At 38.1% G+C, this 18,835-nt stretch overlaps 1 protein-coding gene across 2 annotated transcripts in view; it reads left to right on the plus strand.

Annotated features, from left to right (window-relative positions):
* ZW10 (zw10 kinetochore protein) overlaps window positions 1–18,835 on the plus strand; it is a 32,210-nt gene that overhangs the window by 5,904 nt on the left and 7,471 nt on the right. Inside the window, exons 3-10 of one of the 2 annotated variants that reach the window (XM_045895006.3) lie at window positions 696–797; window positions 997–1,074; window positions 1,228–1,387; window positions 2,906–3,058; window positions 3,600–3,806; window positions 13,465–13,628; window positions 14,129–14,311; window positions 16,977–17,215. In XM_045895006.3, coding sequence (XP_045750962.1) covers window positions 696–797; window positions 997–1,074; window positions 1,228–1,387; window positions 2,906–3,058; window positions 3,600–3,806; window positions 13,465–13,628; window positions 14,129–14,311; window positions 16,977–17,215 — 1,286 coding nt within the window. The remainder of the gene's footprint in view (window positions 1–695; window positions 798–996; window positions 1,075–1,227; window positions 1,388–2,905; window positions 3,059–3,599; window positions 3,807–13,464; window positions 13,629–14,128; window positions 14,312–16,976; window positions 17,216–18,835) is intronic. The other variant, XM_045895007.3, reaches the window with a different exon arrangement.

Genomic DNA, 18,835 nt, shown 5'->3' on the forward strand with positions numbered 1-18,835 from the left:
TGAATGAGAAGTGAGAAAGTGAAGTTAGTGAGCATGGATCACTCTTGCAAGAAGCTTGTTTGTGAGAGGGAGGAGAGAAATAAGGTGGCCACTGAGAAATAGGGGTTGCTGAGGTGGAGGGAATTTTTTTCTCAAAGATGGAAATTTCAGCATGTTTAAACCTGAAGGAAGGAGCCTTGCTCTAGTAGGTATTCAGTGTATATTTCATGAATGAAGAATGAATTAGGAAGAGGTAAAAGACACAGAAAAGAAGAATTGATAGTGCAAAGTCCCTGAAAAGGTGGGATGGAATGGAAGGTGGATTCTGATTCAGCATAAAATCTTTCTAAGAGTTAGAGCTATTAGCTGTAGAATGAGTTGTCACTTAGCAGTGGGGATACCCCTCTAATCATCCAGGTGGATGAGCTCTCTGATGAAAAATACTGCTTAAATTAAGGCTAGATTGTGACATGAGCCTATTATGTTGATGGCATATTGCTGCATAGGATAATGGTTTAGACTAAGTGAACCACTTAAGATCTCTTCCCAATACATCCTGTGACTTTTTTTTTTTTTTTAGTTATTCCAGTCTTAACCAGCATTTAAATTTCAGCATGAATTATGTTCACCTAATAAAGCTTATTGATTAGCTATAAATGTTTTATTTCTTAGATACAGTATAACTTAGGAGTACTTATCTTTGATGTGTGGATTAGGTTTGCCGGGATCTTCACGTATCAACTGCTGAATTTACAGGCTTAAAGCAACAGCTGGAAAGAGACTCAGTGGTCCTGAGTTTGCTTAAGCAGCTGCAACAGGTCAGTGAACTCCACACTCAGTGTTTTGCTGGTGAGAAAGTCATTTTTTTCCAGTTGGTCTTATTATTAAATGTGTATCCCTCTAAGGTATTTTTTAAATACCTTATTTTTTAAATATTTTAGAAATAAGCGAGCAGACAGACTTGAAATAACAGGATGTATAAAATGAAATATCTAATAACCGTGTTTATCATTTTAGTTTTCTACTGCTATTGAAGAATATAATTGTGCCTTAACGGAGAAGAAGTATGTCACTGCTGCTCAGTGTCTGGAAGAGGTACTAAATGCTTTCTCCACAGCATAAGCAATTAGTACTGTTCTTGTTTTTAGTAAATTTTGTGTTCCACATACTCCTTATCATTATGCCAGTATATTCTCACTGCCCTGAGGCTAGATGGAATGTCTAACGGTGATTCCATTTCACTGCCAGGCGCAGAAATGCCTGAAGTTACTGAAATCCAGAAAATGCTTTGATTTAAAAATGTTGAAATCTCTCCACATGGAGCTCACAATTCAGAAACAGAACATCCTTTGCCACCTTGGAGAAGAGTGGCAGAAGCTGATCGTATGGACGTTGCCGCCATCAAAAGGTGCTGCTGACCTCAGGTGGACGGACTGCTTTGCTTAATCTGCCTGAACCAGTGTGGTCTCTGAATATATTCGAAATACCTTATACTGGGGGATAAGGAGGTTTCATTTATCAGTCTCCACTGCACTGAGTTCTCCTGTTAAGCAGAATGTGTGTTAGGACTAGCTCCTTGCTTTACTTCCCTTGAATCTCTCTCTGTCCCCTTCACGAGGAAGGAACACAGCAGGGGAAGAGGACTGGGTGGGTGGGATTCACATGATGAGGGTGCGGCCGTGGAGGAGGTGGTAGCCGTTTAAGACCCCACAGAGTTTCCACTGCACTGTAGGCCCGCCCGTTCCCAACAGCCCTAATCCCAACAGTTTACCGTGGCCGGAAAGCTTTGAAAAGCTGTCTGACCATTTCCTCTCTTGGCGAGGAAAGAGCGGCGGGGGGCGAGGGCGGGGGGTGTCGGTCAGTGGGACAGGGGTTTGGCTCAGTTTTTTTCAGTCCTCGGGGAAAAATGGTGGCAAAATCATGAGGTACTGGGTGCTTTGCAAGATGAAGAAATAGGATTACTTTGGCCCTGGCTTTGCTTGACGCTGCTTGGCTCTCAGGCTCTCTGCTCAGTCTAGGTGCCAGCTGTCTTTGATGTCTGGTTTACACAGAGTAGAACCTCTGAGACTGTATGTAAAGGACATGCCATACACCTGGTATATTTTCTAGTATTGATCTTGAAATTTAGTTTGTTTCAGTCTTCCCCCAACCCCTTTCCCGTATCCACTTGGGCCTCCAAATTCATTAAATACGTATGTCTGTACGTATATACACACACACACGTGTATGTATTTCAGTTATTTTGAAGGAAGTAATCTAGAAAATTTTGGGCTATATTTGCAGGCAGACTAAAATTAAGAGAAGATAGCAGGCGTGTTAATTCTTTGTTATTATACACCCTTCTTGTTAAACTTATTAGGCAGGCTAGTTTCTATACTCAGAAAAAACATTAAGGAGATCTTAAGTGAAACTGGGACCTCATGTGTCATTCTTTTTTTTTTTTTTTAAAGATTTTTATTTATTTATTTGACAGAGAGAGACACAGCGAGAGAGGGAACACAAGCAGGGGGAGTGGGAGAGGGAGAAGCAGGCTTCCCGCGGAGCAGGGAGCCCGATGCGGGGCTCGATCCCAGGACCCTGGGATCGTGACCTGAGCCAAAGGCAGATGCTTGACGACTAAGCCACCCAGGCGCCCCCTTGTATGTCATTCTTTACCTCCACTCAATGCATATTTAATAAGCATTTATTAGGCACATCATCTTGCTTTTGCACTTAGTTTGGTTCTTTGAATATACCAAAAACAGTCATTTCTCGTTTTAAAGTGATGCCAAGGACACGTATGTCATAATAAAAATTTGGTTACATTGGAAGTATATTGTAATACAACCACATATTTAGGAATCTCAATAGAGAATGAGCTCTGAGGAATAGAAGTGGGAATATCTTGTATTGCTGAGACAGCTGATGTTTTCTCCCTTTTTCTTAGATACCAACAACTTGGAATCTTGCCTACAAACAGAACTTCATTTATGCATTGAACAATCTCAGAAAGAAGAGAAGACCCCTGTGCCACCAATCAGTTCTGTCCTCCTGGCATTTTCTATTCTTGGGGAGCTACAAATGAAGCTTAAATCATTTGGTAAGGCATACTATTTTGTTTCATTTTCATGAAATCTCAGAATATTCGGTATTAACGGAATGACAGATAAGTTTATAAAATATTCTCTAGATAATATTGACGATGGATCCTAGGTTTGGCCTTCTGATTCGTCAAATGGAATTCTCATAAATACTACCCTTTTTATTAAGGGCTTGGATCCTTTCTTGACTTTTCTTTTTTCCTTTTTTTAAAGATTTTATTTATTTATTTGACAGAGAGAGAGCACAAGTAGGCAGAGAGGCAGGCAGAGGGAGAGGGAGAAGCAGACTCTCCACTGAGCAGGAAACCAGCTACTGCTATTTATTTAATTTGACTTTTTGAGTGATTTAAATAAAAATCTGTAGACCGTCTAGGGAACTTCAGTGGGAAAACCTGCAGTGCATAACGAGTGGTGTGTGATGTCACAGGATATATATTTTTATTGTTAGGTTCAAAGATCTTTTTTGGTGGGGGGGGGGCATGCATGCTTTTTATAAGTTTGTTCCAGTGATTTCTGATGAATGTTCATATAATTTTTCAGGTCAGATGCTGCTGAAGTATATCCTTAGGCCTCTGGCATCTTGCCCATCCCTTTATGCTATTATAGAAAGCCAGCCTAACATCATTATTATTCGTTTTGAATCTGTAATGACTGACTTGGAACATCCGTCACCGTCTGAAGTTTTTGCAAAGATCAGACTGGTACTGGAAGTGCTCCAGAAACAACTTCTCGGTCTGTATCCCCAAGGTAGTGCTTTTATAGTTTTATATTTGGGAAAAGTCAACATTGTTTTTAAAAGTAAATATTATTTTAAAGTAGATAAAAATGCCCCTAATCTGAATGTATAGAGGATTGGAGGTGAGTAAATTATGCTATAGGAGTAAAGTGATCACCTGCTTATTTCCTGTTCTGCTTTACATTCCTTCTCCTCCCTATATTGAAAATAGGGTCACCAGTGCTACCCTAGATTCTGTATTTGTAAAATTTAGTTGAATTCTAGGATCTACTTCTCTCACTGGACTTCTAGTAACATCACATATTGGGACTCTTGCTTTAATTATGGGAGAAGCAGAGATGAACTAAGTACTCTTGTTTTTTTTTTTTAAGATTTTATTTATTTATTTGAGAGAGAGAGAGAGCACGAGAAGGGAGAGGGTCAGAGGGAGAAACAGACTCCCCGCTGAGCAGGGAGCCTTATGCAGGACTCAATCCCGGGACTCCAGGATCATGACCTGAGCCCAAGGCAGTCGCTTAACCAACTGAGCCACCCAGGTGCCCTCTTGTTTGTTTTTTAGAGAGCGAGACAATGAGGTGGGGGGAGGGGCAGAGAGAGAGAGGGAATTTTAAGCAGGCTCCACACCCAGGGCAGGGCTCCATCTCACAACCCTGAGATCATGACTGAGCCAAAATCAGGAGTCGGAAGCTTAACCGACTGAGCCCCCCAGGCGCCCTGAACCAAGTTCTATGTATTTCAATAGGAAAATCCCCATTAATCTGATAGAAACAAACGAGATTTAACATAAGAAATAAATTACATTCCGTCTTAGCCTATTGTTTAGATCTTTATGTATTCACGATTGAAATAGCCAGTTTCTGTATTGCTTTGAATAATTTTTTTGGTTGTCATACTATTAAAAATAAAGTTTTTCTGGTGTTTTAATACTATTTTTTAGTTATTTGACTTACCTTCTTTTTAAAAAATTTATTTATTTATTTTTTGTTTATTTTGACTTTATGCTTTTCTCAGTGGTCTTACTAAATAGTCAAACATTCTTGATGTAGAAAAAATTAAAAAACTGCTGGTGGTGTTTGTATGCTTTCCTGGCAGTCATTTAGTTTATTTATATAAAATAATTTCTGTGTAAAGGAAGGAACTGGTTCTAGTTTTAACAGTAGCAGAGAAGGAGAAAACATCTTCAGACTTGTATAAACTGCAGAAATCCAAGGTAGTTTTCTTGTTCCTTCACTTAGGGAAATAATACATAGGTATAAACAAAGTTGTAAACAAAGTACCCAAGGATTAGAAAGAACCAGAGATCTCTGATGCTTGATCTTCTCTCTATGCGTCACATAGGCAGCTTGAGCACTGTTAGTGAGGGGGAGGGCACTTCCTCTTGAGCTGCCTCTGGGCAGCTCTGAGTTTTATGGAGTTTTTGTTTGTTTTTTTAAAAAATCATGTGTCCTATATCAATAGTAAATACTATTAGCAAAGCCTGCATTTTGCAAATTAAATCTTCAAGGTAGTTGTTTAAAAAATTTGTTCAGAATGCATTGCTCTGTAATGCCTGCTTTATTGATGCTACTTCTGCTGTGTGTAGCATATCGAACATGTCTAATTCCTATTACACATGATGGACTTTTAAATTCTCTACGGTAGCTGTTACTTCCTTTGTATCTTACCACCAATATCAACATCCTTAGGTTTTTTTGAATGACATAGTTTTAAGTTCTTATTTTCATTGCTCTTCTGTGAATATATTCCATTTTCTTCTATAGTTTTACTTAAAGTATGGTATTCAAAACAGAACAAAATATTATAGTGTGAACTAATTCAGAGTAGTTTGGGAGCATTCATGCCCTCATTCTCAGTTCCATGCTTCTGTGAGTATAGCCAAAGGCTTTTTATTTATTACACAATTAACTCACTGAGCTTTAAATCTAAATGAAAATCCTGTGTCCTACTTAATGCAATGCAAACTGCTGCTCTCCCATCTTAGACTTGACTTTTTGGAATTAACATTAATCTTTGTTAAATTTTACTTGATAAAATTTTGCAGTGTGTTTACTGTCCTTTCCCCTTCATGTTGCATGCATAATTGATACCCATGCTTTCATATAGTTTAATCTGAGTCCGTGATGATATTGTTGCCTGGGATAGGGTTACAGTCCAGAGGTGCTCTGGGGAGTTCTGGTACAGACCTCTTTACAGTTTTACTTTGCTCCATTAAAGTAATCAGTACTATACCTGTTGATCTATTTGTAAGTTTTCTTGTATCTAGGATATTCAGAGCAGAAGACAGCTCATCTCTTTATGCATTTTAGGCTCTAGTTTCTCTTTTACCATTTATTGTTTCCCTTCCGGTTTAGAGATCACTGTCTTTGACAAAGAAGAGAATAAAAGAACGAGTTTAGGAATTTTGTGTTCTCTTTGATATCCGTCAGTCAGCATTCATTCCCTTCCTTCATCTTCTTGATCTAAATATAATCTGAAAATTCTATTTTGAGTCCTTAGTTCTTTTTGGAATCCTCTATTTTCTTTGGATTTTAGTTATTCTGAAACTTCCTAAGGGCTTTTGCCCTTCCTCTTATGTTTGCCTTTGGTTATATGCTCTTCTTTTCACCTTTTAAATCTGTATTTTTCCTTCAAAGTTTTCTTTCTTAGAAAGCATTGTTATACCAACAACAAAGGAGCTTTAATTTTTTTAAATTTTATTTTGTTTTAATTCCAGTATCGTTAACCTACAATGTTATATTAGCTTCAGGTGTACACAAAGGAGCTTTTATTTTATTTGTTTATTTATTTATTTATTTAAAAAGATTTTATTTATTTGACAGAGAGAGAGAGCATGAGCACGGGGAGGGCAGAGGGAGAGGGAGAGCAGGCTTCTGGCTGAGCAAGGGGACGGATGTGGAGTGGGATCATGACTTGAGCGGAAGGCAAATGCTTAACCGACTGAGCCACCCAGGCGCCCCTCACAAAGGAGTTTTTATTTATTTATTTATTTATTTATTTATTTAAGATTTATTTATTTGAGAGAGAGAGAGACACAGCGAGAGAGGAAACACAAGCAGGGGGAGTGGGAGAGGGAGAAGCAGGCTTCCCGCCGAGCAGGGAGCCTGATGTGGGGCTTGATCCCAGGACCCTGGGATCATGACCTGAGCCAAAGGCAGACACTTAACGACTGAGCCACCCAGGCGCCCCACAAAGGAGTTTTTAAAAGAGGAAAAAGAAAATTTGGAAAGAATTTGGCAAAATATATAAAAAGTCTTAATATGTTTCAATCCTTTGAACCAAGATCTCAACTTATAGGAGTCTGCCCTACAGAAATAATCTTTTTTTTTAATTAAAATTTTTTTTTTTTTTTTAGATTTTATTTATTAGAGAGAGACAGAGATAGTGAGAGAGAGAGCACAAGTGGGGAGGAGAGGGAGAAGCAGGCTCCCCACAGAGCAGGGAGCCTGATGCGGGACTCAATCCCAGGACCCTGGGATCATGACCTGAGCCAAAGGCAGACGCTTAACCGACTGAGCCACCCAGGTGCCCAGAAATAATCTTAAATATATAAAACTATGTATAAGGATGTTCATCATAATGTTACTTACAATACTGAAATACTGGAAAGTAATGAAATTTTGAAGAATAGGGAAATGAGTAAGTATATTATAGAGCTATGTAATAGATCACTTTGCATAATTATGTCATACTTTATTGTATTGAATTTTTAAAGAAATGATTGGTTTTAAAACTAATTGCTTCTAAAAGCCAACAAAAAGCATTCTATTAAAGGATTAAAAACTTTATTTCCATTAAAATCAGTTGTAAGTCAGGAATGCATGCTACCATTAATATTCTTTGGTATTGTTTTAGGGGTTGTGCTAATGCAAAGAAGAGAAAATAAGTATGAATATTAAAATAAAGAGAAGAAATTATTTTTATGTATAAATGATATGATTGCATACATAGGAAACCAAAAGACTCTACTAAAACTTTTATAATTAATGACTATAAATTGTGTTAAATTTATAATTTAAATTATATTTTCTTTATTTTTAAATTAATCGTATAAAATTTTTTTTTTTTAAGATTTTATTTATTTATTTGACAGAGAGAGACAGCGAGAGCAGGAACACAAGCAGGGGGAGCGGGAGAGGGAGAAGTGGGCTTCCCACCGAGCAGGGAGCCCGATGTGGGACTTGATCCCAGGTCCCTGGGATCATGACCTGAGCCAAAGGCAGACGCTTAACGACTGAGCCACCAAGGCGCCCCAATCGTATAAAAATTTAATCATTGTTTAGATACAGTGTGAAGGTATAAAAATCAGTAATATCTTTGTGCACTAATCAGTTATATTAAAATATAAAGATATTTATAGTGCTAACAAAATCTGTGAAATTCTTAAATATAAGTTTAATAAGAGGAGGACATATGTGAAGAAAACCATAAAACTTTGAAGGCCATAAGGTAAAACCTGAGTAGAAGGAGGCTTTTGTGGATTAGAAGACAGTCTCATGAAATTGTCAGCTCATTCCAAAACAGTGTATAAGTTTAATACATTTCCAAATACCCATTATATATTTTCAAACTCAATAAAGTACTCTAAAGCTTATATCAAAAATAGATTTGGAGAATTGCCAATAATGATTTAAGAAACAGTGGGACAATTTAAAAATTAAAACTATGTTCTTGGTACAAGGAAATTAATGGAATGAAAAAGAGTCCAGAAGTAGAGCCAGGATAAATGAGAACTTGATGTTTGATCAAAGTCACATTTCAGTTTAGTGGGACAGACAGTTCATTTAGTAATGATGCTAGCAAAATTGGCTATCTGTGCAGTAAAACAAAGTTAGATTCCTGCTTCATAGTTCATACTGAAGTAAATTCAAGATGAGTTAAAGCCCTCCATGTGAAACAACAACAACAACAAAAATGTTAGAAGAAAATTTAGGAGATGTGAATAGTCTGAGGAAGTTCAGAATGCATAAAGGGAAGGACTGACAAATTTGACTACGTATAAATGTTAAATTCTGTCTGGCAAACAGTACAATAAACAAAGGCAAAAGACAATAGTGAACTGGGAGAAAATTCTTGTAAAATGTTTGACAGACAAGGCATTAGTATAAGGACTTTTTTCCAAAGAAAAAGAGAACATTAGTAATAGAAAAATAGGCAAAAAATTTGAATAGGCAATTCATGGAAGAGAAGGTGCAATTTGTTAATAAATGTAAAAATGTGTTGCTTAACCTCCCTAGTAGGGGAATAGAAATCACACCGTCAAGGTGAACTTTCATCCTTAGGGCAGACATTAAAAGATTCTGAGTGAGACACTTCTGGTAAGAAAGCGGAAAGATAGTCTCCTTCCTTGCTTTTTGTGAGTGCTTTGTAGAAAATACTGTGAAGCTCTACTATATAGTATATGTATAGTAAAATCTAAAATATGCATCCCTTTGACCTAGGTATTCCACTATTTAATTCTCTACAGAAGTGATACCAGTAGGTTATATGTTTGTGTGTGTGAGTAGGGTTGTATCCTTGCACACTGGACTGTGCTTCATTTGAGGAATGGTTATATAACTTACGTTTGAGCTGTACTATGGCACATTTTGCAGCTATGGAAAAGAAATGAAGTAGAGCTGGATATGTTGATTTAAAAGATGGCCATGATCTGTTTTTAAGTGGTAAAAAAGCTAAGTGTAAAATCTATGGCATGAACCCATTTTTATAAAAAGAAAGCTGTCCCTTATATGAGTGTTGTATTGGGTTTGCTGGAGCCGCCGTAACGTGCGACAGGCTGTGTGACTTAACGAATTATTTTCTTACGGTTTTGGAGGCTGGGAGTCCAAGATGAAGTCTTAGCAGATTTGGTTTCTCCTGAGTCCTCTCTCCTTGCCTTGCAGACAGCCTTCTCACTGGCCTGTCCTCTGTAGGAGTGCATCCCTGGTGTCTCGTCCTCTTCTTATAAGGACACTAGTCATATTGGATTAGGGCCCCTCCTTAGTGACCTCATTTAACCTCAGTTACTTTTTTAAAGGCCAGGCCCTATCTCCAAATCCAGTCACATGGGGAGTTAAGGCTTCAACATATAAATTGTAGGGGAGAGTGTACGATTCAGTCCATTTCAAGGGGTGTGTATTTGGCAATTCAGCCCATATCAAGGAGTGTGCATGTGTGTATATATATGTGTGTAAAAACCATGTATATATATGGTTATGAATGTTTTATATATATATATAGTATGAATGTAAGGGAGGAAGAATACAAACCAATATCCTGGTCACTTGGGCATGGAGAGAGAAGCTTGTGGGTATGGATAGGGAAAATTTGGCTTTTTCTTTATAAATCTTAGTGTTTTGGGACTTGTCATAACAAGCAAGTTTTGCTTTTCCCATGAATGATTTTCTAGAAAGTGTCAGTTACAGATTTTTACCAAGGAGTAGAAACTCTGAACATAACAAATAACTGTAGAAGAAATTTGAAAGGTTGTTAAAGACTTGCCACTGAAAAGGCCACCATCAGGCACAGAAAGTTTGTAGCTAAATTCTGTGTATATTTCAGTTTCTGGATAATCCCCGTGTTAATCAAACTCTTTTGGTCATTAGAAACAAAGATGAATATGTCCTACTTAAGTTTTTAAAAACCAGCATAGGGGCACCTGGGTGGCTTAGTCAGCCTTCCGGTCAGGGCATCATCTCAGGGTCCTGGGATTGAGCCCCACATTGGGCTCCCTGCTCAGTGGGAACCCTGCTTCTCCCTCTCCCTCTGCCCCTCCCCCCTGCTCATGCTCTCTCTCATGCTTTCTCTCTCTCAAATAAATAAAATCTCAAAGAAGCCCCAAACAGAATAAACTTAATACCAAAATGTAATAATGATAGTTTATACACAGAGAACACACTGTCAAATGATTTTACCTTTGGCTTATAAATGCAAACACAAAATATGTAAATTAAACCCAACAGTACCTTTAAAAAGGAGACATTGTTTATTCTAGGAGCACAGAGGTGTTTAGCATAAGAAAGCTATCAACCAGTTTATTATGTCAGCATATTAAAAGGGGTCACATCATTAGATATGGAAAATATGACAAAACTCAGTACCCTTTCTTTTTTTTTTTTTTTTTAAAGATTTTATTTATTTGACAGAGACAGACACAGTGAGAGAAGGCACACAAGCAGAGGGAGTGGGTAAGGGAGAAGCAGGCTTCCCACCGAGCAGGGAGCCCGATGCGGGGCTCGATCCCAGGACCCCGGGATCATGACCTGAGCCGAAGGCAGACGCTTAATGACTGAGCCACCCAGGCGCCCTCAGTACCCTTTCTTAATAAAAAACTAAAATAAGAATAGAGTACTTTTAATAGTATGGTGAAATGTTTATGATACTAGCTGAAATGTCTCTTAGTATTGTTTACTTTATTATCTTTAAAAGAAAGGCAGGTTTTTTTGTTTTGCTCTGTGTTAGTAAATTGCAGCTGCCATTTATTGTGACATTTTCTTCCAGTCTCTCTTTTTTTTCCTTTACTGTTCCCATGATTCTACTCGCTTTTGCATCTTCACTTAATTCTGCATCGGTAGCATACCTTGTCCATAGTTATTTTTCTTAAACTTAGAAAAATAATTACATCATGATTAAGATAAGTATTTCTATTTAATTGCCTTTTACAGTTTATATAGGTACCATTGTAGCTTGTGCTGTATGCATAAATATTCAAATAAACGCATTACAGTGTTACATTGGTGCATAGAAAAAAAATAATTCGAATGGAATGAATCTGTTTACACTGATGGGATTGGTTATGTGTTCGTGTGCCGTGCTGGGAATGATTCATGTGCCTGCCATGAGCAGTACAGACAACATGATTGCTTATGCGGTACAGTGGTTCAAGTGACATTGCAGTCTTATCGAAACAACGAAGTTCTGCTTAACAGAAAACTACACTACTTCCTTTTGTTTCTTTTACTTTAAGATTTTGATTCAAAAAATGTACCGCGGTCCCATGTACCCTTCAGCCATTTTCCTCAGTGTTAACATCCTGTGTACCCATAGTACGATGTCACACCCAGCAAGCTGACGATGGTCCAATTCACAGAGCTTATTCCGGTTTCACCTGCACTCATTTGTGTGTGTGTGTGTGTGTGTGTGTAGTTTTGTGTAGTTTTATCACACGTAGATCCATGTGGCCACCACTTTAATTAAGATATGGACTATTCTAACACCACAAGCTGCTTTGTGCTCTCTTTTTATAATCACACACCCTTGCTTCCATTTTTTTAAAGATTTTGTTTGTTTATTTTTTATTGGTTTGTTTGTTTAGAGAGCGAGCATGCAAGCGGGGTAAGGGGCAGGAGAGGGAGAGAGATGCAGGGCTCCATCTCACAACCCAAGATCACGACCTGAGCGGAAATCAAGAGTCAGATGCTTAACCGACTGAGCCACCCAGGTGCCCCCCTGCTTCCATTTTTAAAATGAAATTGAGGGCGCCTGGGTGGCTCAGATGGTTAAGCGTCTGCCTTCGGCTGGGGTCATGATCCCAGGGTCCTGGGATCGAGTCCTGCATCGGGCTCCCTGCTCAGCGGGGAGCCTGTTCTCCCTCTGTCTCTCTCTCTCTCTCTTATGAATAAATAAATAAAATCTTTAAAAAAATAAAATAAAATGAAATTGAAACCGATTAAAAATTTAAAAAATTCAATTCCTCAGTCACACTAACCACATTTCAAGTGCTCAGCAGCAAAATGTGGCCGGTGGCTGTGCAGGTATAGATTTTAGACATTTTAACTTTCTCAAGGCTCTGAGATAATATGCTTCACTTTTTTTTAAGGTTTTTATCCCCTAAGGCCTTCCTTGGTGAATTGGAACGAGGTTAAAAATAGCTTGTCCCTTGGGGTGCCTGGGTGGCTTAGTTGGTGAAGCGTCTACCTTGGGCTCTGGTCATGATCCTGGGGTCCTGAGTTCAAGCTGTATGTGGGGCTCCCTGCTCAGTGGGAGTCTGCTTCTTCCTCTCCTCCCCGCTCCTGCTCTCTCTCGCTATCTCTGTCTCTCTCAAATAAATAAAATCTTTAAAAAAAAAATAGCTTGTCTCTTTTATGGTTCCTTTTCCCTCTTCGTTGGTCACTGATTCTTAACTATTATTTATGTCGTTAATATTATATTTTAAATAACTCTGTTAAAGTGTGTTGGGAAAAAAACCCATCATATGATATATTGTAGAGAGGCTTCTGAAGTATTCCGTTTGCTAGGTTAGGTATTACGCTGTAATGTAAGGTGTTTATTGATATTTTACTTAGGATAAACATGCAGATCCTAGGTAGAGATGACAGAGGATGTTTATTATTAAAGAACTGGGGTTTTATTCTAAATGAGTTTCAACTTGGTATGCAGAACTTCTGAGTGCTTGTCATATAATCAGATCAGTAGATTAGCAGTAGATGATTACTGTAGAGTGTAGATGGCTTAATACTTTATTATTGTAGAGTACAGGCAGTAATACAGTGCAGACTCTTCAGTTGAGCAATGAAAATAAAGTAATAATTGTATGTCATGCTTTGTCCCACGCAGGCACTTGAGATAGCTGTAAAATTATCTGTGCTGTTTTCTTCCCCATCCTAAAATTAAAGAATTCTAGAAAACTAGGGAACTTGAGCATAATCTGAACTGTGAATGGTGTCTTGTTTAAAGCTTTTTCTTTTGATTCAGATTTACCTCTTGATACCGACCTAGAAAATGAAAAAACATCTAAGATTGTATTGGCTGAGATGCTTGGTGACATGATCTGGGAGGACTTGTCTGAGTGCCTCATTAAAAACTGTTTGGTTTATTCTATCCCAACTAATAGCAGCAAGTTACAGCAGTATGAAGAGGTGAGTGCAGAGATACCACAGAAGGTTATAAGAGACTGTAGGTGAGTATTGGTGTCTGGTTTTTCCTGGGAGACCTTTTGCTCTTCAGCGACATCTTTAAGGAAATTATTAATAGGGAGTGGAAGCAAATTCCCTATTACTTATTTCTGTCCTTGCTTTCTCCCTTTTGATTGGGAAGAATGTTTTTCTTTTTAAGTATATTTTAGTTAGTGAGATACCTTTGCTTCTTTTTAGCATTTCCTTGAACACTGAAATAAGTGTATTTACTTTAGAGATCTTTGCGCTTGTACTCAGTAGAATCCGAAGTTTATATTGAAGGTGCTATTCCTAGTGAACTTAGGGCTGGAGGAATGTCTAATATGTGTATACCTGCTAACTGCTGGTCTGTTGTAAAACTTAAATGACCAGCTGGTCCTTGTTACTTTGGATTTGAAATTTTAACACTGGAATGGACTATGTGTATATAATTCTTTTTTTTCCCCTTTGTCTTTCTTCCTCAGATCATACAGTCCACTGAAGAATTTGAAAATGCCCTCAAGGAGATGAGGTTTTTAAAAGGAGATACTACCGATTTGCTGAAATATGCCCGTAACATCAATTCTCATTTTGCTAACAAGAAATGTCAGGATGTGATTGTGGCAGCTAGAAACCTGATGACCTCTGAAATTCACAACACTGTGAAGGTACTGGGGGTTATCTTAATGTGTATTACCTTGTCTTTGGGAAGTGGTGTGCATTTTTGAGACAAATTTGGTAGAGTGGGAGCTCTAGAGCATGACAGTTGCTGAGCTCACTGGGAGAAGTTCTCATCTTCCAACGGTTAAGTTCTCTCATCTCTCAGGTGGTCCTGATACCTGTGTCTTTCCTAGGATACCATGAGGCCCTGATGAGATAGTTAGTGCACATGAAAGCGTTGTGTACATTGAAAAACCCATGTAAATATAATAGATTTCTGTTGTTGAAATTAGAACGTATATCAACCTATGTAGATTTTTCTCAACTTCAGTACTTGAGTTTTTAGGACACAATTTTATGACAGATATAATTGGGCTTCATTATGTCCAGAGATTATACCCTGTTGTGAAAATGTTGACTTCATCTCTTAAGCTAACAGAGGCACTAGTTTTACAGTCAAAGTAGTAAAACAAAAAAGATAGAGTCTTTGTAGGGTATCAACAATTATCTACAAAATCAGGGGGCTCTGTAATTTGCACAAAGGGTAATTTACTTCTTTGACCTTAGATAAGTCTGTATTTTCTGTTTTTTTTTTTTTCTCAAATTTTATGTACATAAAATATTTGGTAAATGTAAGGTATTACTTAGATTAAAGTAAAACATAGACTAACGTAGTCCCTTAATAGAAAATTCCTCAGCCATTTTTCTCCTGTCACAGTGATAGGAACTAGGCTCTTCTTCCCTCTATCCTTTCTCTTGTGATCCTCCCTTTTCCTTGGGGGTACTCTGTTACTGTGTCCACCCAGCAAAATAGTTCATTAGCCCTTTGAAGTGCACAGATTTTAACACATTTTGAGGTATTTTGGGTTGTTGTTTTTTTTTTAATGAGTTTTAAGCATTTTTTTTTTAAGATTTTATTTGTTTATTTGACAGAGCGAGAGAGGGAACACAAGCAGGGGGAGTGGGAGAGGGAGAAGCAGGCTCCCCGCTGAGCAGGGAGCCCAATGCAGGACTCGATTCCAGGACCCTGGGATCATGACCTGAGCCGAAGGCAGATGCTTAACCTACTGAGCCACCCAGGTGCCCCTTGTTTTGACATTTTAATCTCACAGATACCAGACTAGATCTTATATTCTTCCATTATGGGTTCCCTCACCTTCCTCAAGAAATCACTTCATTGGATCATGTGTATTTTGGGTCCACTGTTTTTTCAGACAAACATTAGCATCTTTTAATCATCTCTATAATTATATTTTTTCTTCTACTCTCTATCTTTGCCATAAATTTGACTGCTGGCCCCCAGACATTTGTATTCTCATTTAAACTTCTTAATAGCCCTTTGAAATAGATACTTTTATACCATTTTGTAGATCAGGAAGGCAAATTTGATGACATAAACATTTTTATGAGACTTGGAGCTTTTTCTGTTAGAAACTTTGTGGGGAAGTCGAGCATGCGCAGAGCAGGACTGCTGCTCTTGCGGTGGAACCTGCTGCTCCCACCTGCTTAATCTCTTTTATTTTTTGGCCCCTCTGGCATCTTCGGAAAACAAAGTTTGAAGACCGTTATTGTAGTGCAATTTCTTCATTTTACAACAAGAAAATTGAGGTCCAGAGAGGTTAAATGACTTTGTTAAAAGTCAAGGTAAAAAATAATACTGATGTTTCCAGACTAGCAGCCTAGTGTTCTTTCAGTAGGTTTTGATAAGTCTAGGAATTTTCTTTTTTTTAAGATTTTATTTATTTATTTATTTATTTATTTATTTATTTATTTGACAGAGAGCACGCACAGGTGTACACAAACAGGGGAGCGTCAGGCAGAGGGAGAGGGAGAAGCAGGCTCCCCGCTGAGCAGGGAGCCCGATGCGGGACTCGATCCCAGGACCCTGGGATCATGACCTGAGCCAAAGGCAGACGCTTAACGACTGGGCCACCCACGTGCCCCGGAATTTTCATTTCGTATAAATGTTAGGGAAGCTTTTTTGGTTTTGAAGTTTTTTTTGTTTAGTGGAGGTATGCTAGCCTGAATGGGTTATTTCTTAGACTAAGCCAATACATGTTGCTGGTGGGGAATAATTTGTTTAATGACAACAGAACACAAAATTATACTGGTCTGCAGTATTTTAGTAGTCTAGTCTGAGAAAGATGATTTTTTTTTTTTTTTTTAAGATTTTGTTTATTTGACAGAGACATCGCGAGAGAGGGAACACGAGCACGGGGAGTGGGAGAAGGAGAAGTAGGCTTCCCGAGGAGCAGGGAGCCTGATGTGGGGCTCGATCCCAGGACCCTGGGATCATGACCTAAGCCGAAGCCAGACGCTTAATGACTGAGCCACCCAGGCACCCCAGAAAGATGATTTTTGAAGGTTCTTTCATTTACCTGAAATCTTGGGCCAGTTTCACAGCTTTGCTCTTTCCACCAATATGATGAGTACACAGAAGAAATGGAAGAATGGCACAAGTAAAGGCAATTTTTTATTTCTTAGGACATGCTGTCACTCAAAATCGAGCAGTCATTAAAATAATTTCCGTATTTACTCAAATCTTTTGATTACTCTGTAGAGCCACAACTTGGTCGTCATGCAAGTCCACCAGCATCTTACTCCTGTCTGTATGCTTGCGCTTGAACTATTCTGAGGACAATACATTTTCTGTGTTTTATGTTTGAATCTTAGATTACTCCTGATTCTAAGATAAGTGTGCCAGACTTACCCTGTCCTGAGAAGGATGAGAAGCTAGAAGTACAGAAAATGTCCACAACTCAATACAACGAGGTGGTGAATTTAGAGCCTGAAAATACATTGGACCAACATTCCTTCTCTTTGCCCACGTGCCGCATCAGTGAATCTGTGAAGCAGTTAATGGAACTTGCCTATCAGACTTTACTAGAGGCAACAACCAGCAGTGATCAGTGGTAAGAGTTCTGAAAATGGCAGTGACATGGTTACATGTACATCTAAACTAGACATTTATTGTGAAAATTAGCTGGAATTCTTTGGGTTTTCTTATCCCACTAGTTAATATTTTTTTTCCTTAGAAAAACAGTGCAGCACACAAATATATATCGATAGTTCACTTTTATTTGCAATAACATGTACTTCTCACAGCATACATTAGAAATGGAAGCATGTGTATGGATGAACAAATGGAGTTTCTTTGACATTAAAGTTGTTAATCACTCTTCTATAAAAAGCTCTTTTAATTTTTGTTTAATTTCTACTTTTATATGAGTTGAATGATGTTACATGAAAAAGCACATGTAAAGAACTTAGAATACTACCTGGAAAATGATCAGTACTCAAATGTTTATTTTATTATTACTGGTGGCCATGGTAATAGTGGTCATAATACCATCTGCTCCAGCCTGCCCTGGCCTTTTAGCTTAGCATTCATTTTACATTTTGATTATAATTATTTTACATTAATTATAATTAATTTACATTTTTGTTTTTAATGCAATAATGGTTGGAAGGCCAAAGGTAGAAGGAAAAGCATGGAATGTCCTGAAGATCTGATTTATCCTTTCAAGATGATTTCTCTTAATTGATACTGTATTCAGGGTACCTCCAACTCTAGTCCACATTTCGTTCTGAACCTCTCTTTGCTTCATGAGCCCCTCTCCTACTCCTAGACAAAATTGAGAAGGAGATGGCAGGCTGGAGCCCACGCTGTAGAGCGGAGTGACAAAAGCGTCTTCAGTTTGAATCTGTGGGTAGCAGTTCTTTACTCCTTGTCCACACAGGAGAGAACAGTCCCAGTTAGGGCCTGACTCAACTACATTGCCTCTCAGGTGGGCTTCCAGAGTTTTCATTTTTATTTCCACATGCAAACAAACCCCTTTATTTTATTCTGCTCTAGAAAGAAAGAAAACATGTTTACCAAGATATTTCCATGACGTCAATGAATTGTTGTGTTCACAAGCCCCCCATCCAGTTTTAAATATAAGTAGGAAGAAAAAAACATGTAAAAAATATATATATTCCTTAAAAAAAAAAAAAGTATATATTCCTTTGGTAAAATAAATTTAGAGTAACCATTATTTCACCTGAAACATACTAGCCCAAAAGTTAGAGATGCAAGGCAGTATTTCCGCAATTTTTTGATAACACCGAACACTAAACAGTAGTTTTGTGTACTGCATATCTATATGCATTCTTTCCTCCAAAAGAAATAGTTTGAAACAGGACAAAAACACAACTACATTATGACTCACTTCCCCTTTACCAAACCTTGAATAGCAACACGTGCAACAAAAGTAAAATGAAATAATTTCATCAGGTATCATCGTAATCAAGTAGTAACAGTGTTTAGGGATATAGTAACCATGACTTGTTTTTCTAAATATTTGTGGAATTCCTGTTACTTATTCAAGGTACATAGTTTAAGATAGTCTTGTTCTAAAAAATTTTTTTTTATTTTTAAAGATTTTATTTATCTGACAGAGAGACAGACATAGACAGGGAACACAAGCAGGGGGAGTGGGAGAGGGAGAAGCAGGCTTCCTGCCGAGCCGGGAGCCCAACGTGGGGCTTGA

The sequence above is a fragment of the Mirounga angustirostris genome, unplaced genomic scaffold (genome assembly GCF_029215605.1).
Source record: "Mirounga angustirostris isolate CCGP_5_RB_7025 unplaced genomic scaffold, mMirAng1.0.hap1 SCAF_13, whole genome shotgun sequence".
Classification (NCBI taxonomy): domain Eukaryota; kingdom Metazoa; phylum Chordata; class Mammalia; order Carnivora; family Phocidae; genus Mirounga; species Mirounga angustirostris.